General features: G+C 39.6%; 2 protein-coding genes and 1 non-coding gene across 3 annotated transcripts; 1 reads left to right on the top strand and 2 right to left on the bottom strand.

Annotated features, from left to right (window-relative positions):
* Nucleotides 1-228: 228 nt before the first annotated feature.
* On the bottom strand, nt 229-2,745 carry LOC130980715 (uncharacterized). The gene is made up of 3 exons (XM_057904366.1): nt 1,900-2,745; nt 1,458-1,622; nt 229-627 (listed from the first exon to the last, which is right to left on the bottom strand). The coding sequence occupies exons 1-3, from the start codon at nt 2,743-2,745 to the stop codon at nt 229-231; spliced, it is 1,410 nt and encodes a 469-aa protein (XP_057760349.1).
* A 45-nt stretch (nt 2,746-2,790) lies between these two features.
* Nucleotides 2,791-3,252, bottom strand: LOC130980716 (uncharacterized). The gene is made up of 2 exons (XM_057904367.1): nt 3,028-3,252; nt 2,791-2,919 (listed from the first exon to the last, which is right to left on the bottom strand). Exons 1-2 carry the CDS (start codon nt 3,250-3,252, stop codon nt 2,791-2,793), a joined length of 354 nt encoding a protein of 117 aa, XP_057760350.1.
* Nucleotides 3,253-8,749: 5,497 nt separating this feature from the next.
* LOC130984224 (small nucleolar RNA R71) lies at nt 8,750-8,857 on the top strand. Its single transcript, XR_009088172.1, has one exon. It is a non-coding gene; the product is annotated as a small nucleolar RNA R71 (small nucleolar RNA).
* The last annotated feature ends 301 nt before the right edge of the window (nt 8,858-9,158 follow it).

Raw genomic sequence — 9,158 nt, forward strand, 5'->3', positions numbered from 1 at the left:
ATCAACTTACTTTTTGCTTGAGGATCTAGTGGTCACGCCTTGGGAAGGATCACCAATGATAAAATCATGGGGATAACCCTTCATAAACTTCCATTCTCTTGGCCTTGGGGGTAAGGTTCTACTTTGATTAGCTTCAACTGATTATTCTATTTCGGATTCTCTTACTGGCTCAAGAGACAAAACTGAAATGTCTCCTCCATCCTGACAAGACATTTCTGGGCAGACAGGTTATTCACTTGGGACAGATTTGGGATTTTCTTCACTTCCTTCCTGATTGATAAAATCTTCACAACCTGCATCATCATCATCATCTACCATAACACTTGGAATTGAATTAGAATCACAAATAGACACATGTATGGATTTCTCTATGGTTCTATGTTCCTTAAGGTAAATTCTATAGGCCTTGCTAGTGGTGGAGTATCCAACAAACATTCTCTCATAGGACATTGGATCAAATGTACCCAGATTTTCTTTATTGTTAAGTACAAAGCATTTGCATCCAAAAACATGGAAGTACTTAAGATTAGGAGGGGTTCCTTTCCATAGCTCATAAGGGGTTTTCTTTAAACCCTTTCTAATGATAGTTCTATTCAAAATATAACATGCTGTATTTACAGCTTCAGCCTACAAAAATTTTGGTACATCATTTTCACAAAGCATTGCCCTATTCATTTCTTGAAGGCTTCTATTCCTTCTTTTAACTACCCCATTTTGTTGAGGAGTTCTAGGACAAGAGAAGTTATGTGCAATACCAAAATCATCACAAAATTTTTCAAAATCATGATTTTCAAATTCTTTTCTGTGATCACTTCTCAAATGGGCTATTTCAAAACCTTTTCATTTTGAATCCTTTTGCAAAGAGTGGAGAAGGCATGAAAAGCATAATTTTTATGAGCTAGGAAGAGAACCCAACCGAATCTAGAGTAATCATCTACCACCACCAAACTATAGTGTTTACCTCCTAAACTTTGAGTTCTTGTTGGACCAAAAAGATCAATATGTAACATTTCCAATGGCCTCTTGGTTGAAATTCCATCTTTTGGTTTAAAAGAGGATTTTACTTGTTTACCTAATTGACAAGCATCACAAGTAATATCCTTATCAAATTTTATGTTTGGAATTCCTCTAACCAAGTTTTTCTTAACTAGCTTAGAAATTCGGTACATGCTAGCATGGCCCAATTTCTTATGCCAAAGCCATTTTTCAGATTCAAGAGATGTAAAATATGTCACATTTTGATCTTTCAAATCCTCAAGAGTCAATCCATATACATTATTGCACCTTTGAGTTTCAAACAAAATTTTTTCAAATTTTTCACAAATAACTAAGCAAACCAATTTTTTAAAAATAACTTCATATCCAAGATCACATAATTGGCTAAAGCTTAGTAAATTATGTTTCAAACCATCAACAAGAAGAACATCATTTATGAAAGAAGAGAAACTTTTACCAACTTTTCCAATGGCCACTATTTTTCCTTTTCCATTGTCACCGAAAGTGACAAACCCTCCATCATACTCATCAAGCTTAATGAAGAAGGTTGCCTTTCCGGTCATATGCCTAGAGCATCCACTATCCATGTACCACATATTGTCCTTCCGCTTGGATGCTAGGCAAACCTGCAAAATAAGCTTAAGTGACCTTAGGTATCCAAATCTTTTTGGATCCTTTGACGTTAAACCATCTTCTTTGTCCCAATCCATTGTAATCACAAATAATTTTACAAATTTTATCACCAATTGTTCTTTCACTAAAGAAACATTGAATGGGAAAGTGACCATTTCGATTGCACAATCTACAAAACCTTGGAGTTGCTGTTTTGCTAAAGCTTGTTGGATTTTGAAACCTTGTATCATTTGAAATGGAAGCCAAATTGGTAAAACAAGGTTTTTTAACAGATTTTAAGGCTTTATGAAAACCCAAACCAGTTTTATCATAAAGAAGTTTTTGACTAGTCAAGAGTTGATTTAGATTTTTAGAACTTTGAGTAAACTTGGCTAAGTCTTCTTTAAGCCTTCTTATCTCTTTATGCAGCCAATCATTTTCTTCAAAGTAGTTCAGATTTGCGGTCACAGAATGGTGGTATTCACAACTTTTAAGTTGAGCTTTTAACTGCTTGTTTTCTTCAACAAGTTCAATAGCAGTTTCAGCCTCCCTTAATTTATCTTTGAGAAAACTATTTTCAGCTTTAAGGATAGTGATTTGTGATTCAAGATCTTGGTTTTCAAGCAAGAAGCATCTAATTTTTCCAGAAAGATGATCGATTGTGAGATGAAGATCTTCAGTGTCAGGGTAATGAAATACTACCTGTTCAACATGATCTGCCATGAGACACGTTTGAGACTTGGTTTCTGATTGTTCATCTTCTTCTGAGTCGTTCTCTAAGTCTTCCCATGAAGCCATCAGTCCTTTCTTCTTTCCCTTCTTTGGCTTCTCCTCCTTCTTTAACTTAGGGCAATCGGATTTGAAATGCCCAGTCTCTTTGCAATTGTAGCAGATCACTTTGCTGAAATCTTTCTTTTGTTTCCTTGAGCTGTTTCTTTTGCTTCTTTCCTTCAGTTTCACCATTTTCCTAAATTTTTTTACAAACAAAACAAATTCATTTTCAGAAGAGTTATCACTGAATTCATCATCCCGAGGGTTAGTAACAGATTTGAGAGCTAATCCTTTTATTTTTGTGTCCTTTTTCAAATAAGTGTTACCAAACGCAAGTAAATTTCCTCTCAAGTCATCATAAGTCATTGAATCAAGACCACTACTCTCAGATATCACTATAGCCTTGGTTTCTCACTCTTTAGTGAGACTTCTCAATATTCTCCTCACAAGCACAAATTCAGGATACGTAATTCCCATAGCATCCAAGCCATTGATGATAATGTTGAACCGTTCAAACAATTCATCTATTGATTCTCCTTCCTTCATTGAGAACATTTCATATTCGTTGTTTAGCATGTCTATTCTGGTCTTCTTGACTAGGGTTGTTCCTTCATGAGTGACTTGAAGTTTGTCCCAGATTTACTTTACCGTTGTGCATCGTGATACCCGTCGGTATTTCTCAAAGCTGATTGCACACTTGAGCAAGTTGATAGCCTTGGCATTGAACTCCACCTTTTTTCTGTCTTCTTCAGTCCAATTGGCTTCGCCTTTGAGAGAAACTACTGCTTCAGTACTTGTGGTGGTTAGAAATTGAGAACCTTCTAGGACAATCTTCCAGAGTCTGTAATCTACTACTTGCACAAAGATCTTCATTCTTTCCTTTCAATAAGTGTAGTTCTTTCCATTAAATAGAGGAGGTCTGTTGCTTGACTACCCTTCTGTCAGATTGTAAGACACCAGGTTTGAGCCACTATTCTCTGCCATCAGGATCTTTTCTCCAAGCTACAAAGCTTGATTTCTTTGAGACCAAGCTCTGATACCAATTGATGGTTATCAGTGGTTAAGAGAATGAGGGTTGAATCTTAGCCCCTTTTTGCTGAGTAACTGATGCGCGAAATTGTGATCACTACAACTTCACACAACTAACCAGCAAGAGCACTGGGTCGTCCAAGTAATACCTTACGTGAGTAAGGGTCGATCCCACGGAGATTGTTGGTATGAAGCAAGCTATGGTCACCTTGTAAATCTCAGTCAGGCAGACTCAAATGGGTATAGTAATAAACGAATAAAGCATAAAGATAAAGATAGAGATACTTATGTATATCATTGGTGTAAGAGCTTCAGACAAGCGTATGAAGATGCCTTCCCTTCCGTCTCTCTGCTTTCCTACTGTCTTCATCCAATCCTTCTTACTCCTTTCCATGGCAAGCTCGTGTAGGGTTTCACCGTTGTCAATGGCTACCTCCCATCCTCGCAGTGAAAGCTAATGCTCACGCACTCTGTCACAGTACGGCCAATCACCAGTTTGGTTCCCGCCCCTGCTGGAATAGAATCCCTCTTTTGCGTCTGTCACTAACGCCCAGCAGGTTAGAGTTTAAAGCACGTCACAGTCATTCAATCATTGAATCCTACTCAGAATACCACAGACAAGGTTTAGACCTTCCGGATTCTCTTGAATGCCGCCATCGGGTCCTGCCTATACCACGAAGATTCCGATTAAAGAATCCAAGAGATATTCACTAAGCCTCAGATGCTTGTAGAACAAGAGTGGTTGTCAGTCACTTTGTTCATGGGTGAGAATGATGATGGGCGTCAATCATCACCTTCATCATGTTGAAGAACAAGTGATATCTTGGACAAAGAACAAGCAGAATTGAATAGAAGAACAATAGTAATTGCATTAATACTCGAGGTACAGCAGAGCTCCACACCTTAATCTATGGTGTGTAGAAACTTCACCGTTGAAAATACATAAGAACAAAAGTGATCATTGGTTTCGGCCCCAGAGAGGGAACCAGAAGAACCAAGATCTGATCTAAGAACTAGATGTCCAAAGATGATAAATACAATAGTAAAAGGTCCTATATATAGAGAACTAGTAGCCTAGGGTGTACAGAGATGAGTAAATGACATAAAAATCCACTTCCGGGCCCACTTGGTGTGTGCTTGGGCTGAGCAATGAAGCATTTTCGTGTAGAGACTCTTCTTGGAGTTAAACGCCAGCTTTTATGCCAGTTTGGGCGTTTAACTCCCATTTAGGTGCCAGTTCCGGCGTTTAACGCTGGAAATTCTGTAGGTGACTTTGAACGCCGGTTTGGGCCATCAAATCTTGGGCAAAGTATGGACTATCATATATTGCTGGAAAGCCCAGGATGTCTACTTTCCAACGCCGTTGAGAGCGCGCCAATTAGGCTTCTGTAGCTCCAGAAAATCCACTTCGAGTGCAGGGAGGTCAGAATCCAACAGCATCTGCAGTCCTTTTTGGTCTCTGAATCAGATTTTTGCTCAGGTCCCTCAATTTCAGCCAGAAAATACCTGAAATCACAGAAAAACACACAAACTCATAGTAAAGTCCAGAAAAGTGAATTTTAACTAAAAACATAATAAAAACTCAACTAAAACTACCAAAAACATACTAAAAACAATGCCAAAAAGCGTACAAATTATCCGCTCATCACAACACCAAACTTAAATTGTTGCTTGTCCTCAAGCAACTGAAAATCAAATAAGATAAAAAGAAGAGAATATACTATAGACTCCAAATTATCAATGAAACTAAGCTCCAAATTAGATGAGCGGGACTAGTAGCTTTTTGCCTCCGAACAGTTTTGGCATCTCACTTCATCCTTTGAAATTCAGAATGATTGGCTTCTTTAGGAACTCCGAATCCAGATAGTGTTATTGATTCTCCTAGTTAAGTATGATGATTCTTGAACACAGCTACTTATTGAGTCTTGGCCGTGGCCCAAAGCACTCTGTCTTCCAGTATTACCACCGGATACATACATGCCACAGACACATAATTGGGTGAACCTTTTCAGATTGTGACTCAGCTTTGCTAAAGTCCCCAATTAGAGGTGTCCAGGGTTCTTAAGCACACTCTTTTTGCCTTGGATCACAACTTTATTTCTTTTCTTTTTCTTTCTTTTTCTCTTTCTCCCTTTTTTTTCGTTTTTCTCCTTCTTTTTCTCTCTTTTTTTTTTTGTATTCACTGCTTTTTCTTGCTTCAAGAATCATTTTTATGATTTTTCAGATCCTCAGTAACATGTCTCCTTTTTCATCATTCTTTCAAGAGCCAACAATTTTAACATTCATGAACCACAAATTCAAAAGACATATGCACTATTTAAGCATACATTCAGAAAACAACAAGTATTGTCACCACATCAAACTAATTAAGCTAGTTTTAAAGATGAATTTGAAATCCTGTACTTCTTGTTCTTTTGTGATAAAAACAGTTTTCATTTAAGAAAGGTGATGGATTCATATTCATAGCTTTAAGGCATAGACACTAAGACACTAATGATCATAAGACACAAACATGGATAAACATAAAGCATAATTTTCGAAAAACAGAAGAATAAAGAACAAGGAGATTAAAGAACGGGTCCACCTTAGTGATGGCGGCTCTTTCTTCTTCTTGAAGATCCTATGGAGTGCTTGAGCTCCTCAATGTCTCTTCCTTGTCTTTGTTGCTCCTCTCTCATGATTCTTTGATCTTCTCTAATTTCATGGAGGATGATGGAGTGTTCTTGGTGCTCCACCCTTAGTTGTCCCATGTTGGAACTTAATTCTCCTAGGGAGGTGTTCAGTTGCTCCCAATAGTCTTGTGGAGGAAAGTGCATCCCTTGAGGTATCTCAGGGATCTCTTGATGAGAGGGGTCTCTTGTTTGCTCCATTTTCTTCTTAGTGATGGGCTTGAGGTCATGCCTTCTCAGTTGAACCGGCTTTGGATGCCATAAATGGTTATGGAAAAACAAAGAGCAATGCTTTTACCACACCAAACTTAAAAGGTTTACTCGTCCTCGAGCAAAAGAAGGAAGAAGCGAGTAGAAGAAGAAGAAATGGAGGATAGGGAGATGGCTTTGTGGTTAGGCCAAAAGAGGGGAAGAAGTGGTGTTTTATGAAGGATGGATGTGAGTGGTGAAGAGAAAGAGATGTTGAGGTGATTGGTGAATGGGTGAAGAAGAAGAGAGAGTGGTGGGGTTGTTTAGGGATCCTGTGGGGTCCACAGATCCTGAGGTGTCAAGGAAAAGTCATCCCTGCACCAAATGGCACTCAAAATCACGTTTTGAGGCATTTCTGGCGTTAAACGCCGGGCTGGTGCCCATTCCTGGCGTTTAACGCCAGGTTCTTGCCCTTTTCTGGCGTTTAACGCCAGTCTGGTGCCCCTTTCTGGCGTTAAACGCCCAGAATGGTGCCAGACTGGGCGTTAAACGCCCAACTGCTAGCCTCACTGGCGTTTAAACGCCAGTGAGTTCTTCCTCCAGGGTGTGCTGTTTTTCTTCCTGTTTTTCATTCTGTTTTTGCTTTTTCAATGGATTTTGTGACTTCTCATGATCATCAACCTACAAAAAAACATAAAATAACAAAGGGAAATATATAAAATATAATCATTGGGTTGCCTCCCAACAAGCGCTTCTTTAATGTCAGTAGCTTGACAGAGGGCTCTCATGGAGCCTCAGAAATGCTCAGAACCGTGTTGGAACCTCCCAACACCAAACTTAGAGTTTGAATGTGGGGGTTCAACACCAAACTTAGAGTTTGGTTGTGGCCTCCCAACACCAAACTTAGAGTTTGACTGTGGGGGCTCTGATTGGCTCTGTTTTGAGAGAAGCTCTTCATGCTTCCTCTCCATGATGATAGAGGGATGTCCTTGGGCCTTAAACACCAAGGATTCTTCATTCACTTGAATGATCAACTCTCCTCTATCAACATCAATCACAGCCTTTGCTGTGGCTAGGAAGGGTCTGCCAAGGATGATGGATTCATCCATGCATTTCCCAGTCTCTAGGACTATGAAATCAGTAGGGATGTAATGGTCTTCAACTTTTACCAGAACATCCTCTACAAGTCCATGAGCTTGTTTTCTTGAGTTGTCTGCCATCTCTAGTGAGATTTTTGCAGCTTGTACCTCAAAGATCCCTAATTTCTCCATTACAGAGAGGGGCATGAGGTTTACACTTGACCCTAAGTCACACAAGGCCTTCTTGAAGGTCATGGTGCCTATGGTACAAGGTATAGAAAACTTCCCAGGATCCTGCCTCTTTTGAGGTAGTTTCTGCCTAGACAAGTCATCCAGTTCTTTGGTGAGCAAGGGAGGTTCATCTTCCCAAGTCTCATTTCCAAATAACTTGTCATTTAGCTTCATGATTGCTCCAAGATATTTAGCAACTTGCTCTTCAGTGACATACTCATCCTCTTCAGAGGAAGAATACTCATCAGAGCTCATGAAAGGCAGAAGTAAGTCCCATGGAATCTCTATGGTCTCATCTTGAGCCTCAGATTCCCATGGTTCCTTATTGGGGAACTCATTAGAGGTCAGTGGACGTCCAGTGAGGTCTTCCTCAGTGGCGTCCTCTGCCTCTTCTTCCTTCCAGAATTAGGCCATGTTGATGGCCTTGCACTCTCCCTTTGGATTTTCTTCTGTATTACTTGGGAGAGTACTAGGAGGGAGTTCAGTAACTTTCTTACTCAGCTGACCCACTTGTCCTTCCAAATTCCTAATGGAGGACCTTGTTTCATTCATGAAACTTTGAGTGGTCTTTATTAGATCAGAGACCATTGTTGCTAAGTCAGAGGTATTCTGCTTAGAACTCTCTGTCTGTTGCTGAGAAGATGATGGAAAAGGCTTGTTATTGCCAAGCCTGTTTCTTCCACCATTATTGTTATTGAAACCTTGTTGAGGTCTCTCTTGATTCTTCCATGAGAAATTTGGGTGATTTCTCCATGAAGAATTATAGGTGTTTCCATAGGGTTCTCCTAGGTAATTCACCTCTTCCATTGAAGGATTCTCAGGATCATAAGCTTCTTCCTCAGATGAAGCTTCCTTAGTACTGCCAGGTGCATTTTGCATTCCAGACAGACTTTGAGAAATTAAATTGACTTGTTGAGTCAATATCTTGTTCTGAGCCAGTATGGCATTTAGAGCATCAATCTCAAGAACTCCTTTCTTCTGACTTGTCCCATTGTTCACAGGATTCCTTTCAGAAGTGTACATGAATTGGTTATTTGCAACCATTTCAATTAGCTCTTGAGCCTCTGTAGGCGTCTTCTTCAGATGAAGAGATCCTCCAGCAGAGCTATCCAAAGACATCTTGGATAGTTCAGAGAGACCATCATAGAAAATACCTATGATGCTCCATTCAGAAAGCATGTCTGAGGGACATCTTCTGATTAATTGTTTGTATCTTTCCCAAGCTTCATAGAGGGATTCTCCATCCTTCTGTCTGAAGGTTTGGACTTCCACTCTAAGCTTACTCAATTTTTGAGGTGGAAAGAACTTTGCCAAGAAGGCATTGACTAGCTTTTCCCAAGAGTCCAGGCTTTCTTTAGGTTGAGAGTTCAACCATATTCTAGCTCTGTCTCTTACAGCAAAAGGGAATAGCATCAGTCTATAGACCTCAGGGTCAACCCCATTAGTCTTGACTGTGTCACAGATTTGCAAGAACTCAGCTAAAAACTGATGAGGATCTTCCATTGGAAGTCCATGGAACTTGCAATTCTGTTGCATTAGAGAAACTAATTGAGGCTTTAGCTCAAAGTTGTTTGCTCCAATG

This window comes from Arachis stenosperma, chromosome 5 (genome assembly GCF_014773155.1).
Source record: "Arachis stenosperma cultivar V10309 chromosome 5, arast.V10309.gnm1.PFL2, whole genome shotgun sequence".
NCBI classification, from domain to species: Eukaryota; Viridiplantae; Streptophyta; class Magnoliopsida; order Fabales; family Fabaceae; genus Arachis; species Arachis stenosperma.

Coding starts and splice junctions, on each gene's coding strand:
- LOC130980715 (XM_057904366.1), bottom strand. CDS start 2,745: ATGACTTATGATGACTTGAGAGGAAATTTACTTGCGTTTGGTAACACT. Junction 1,623..1,899: donor TTCATAAAGCCTTAAAATCT/GTTAAAAAACCT, acceptor CTTATTTTGCAG/GTTTGCCTAGCATCCAAGCG. Junction 628..1,457: donor AAATAGTGGCCATTGGAAAA/GTTGGTAAAAGT, acceptor AAATTTTTGTAG/GCTGAAGCTGTAAATACAGC.
- LOC130980716 (XM_057904367.1), bottom strand. CDS start 3,252: ATGAAGATCTTTGTGCAAGTAGTAGATTACAGACTCTGGAAGATTGTC. Junction 2,920..3,027: donor GGGTATCACGATGCACAACG/GTAAAGTAAATC, acceptor TTCTCAATGAAG/GAAGGAGAATCAATAGATGA.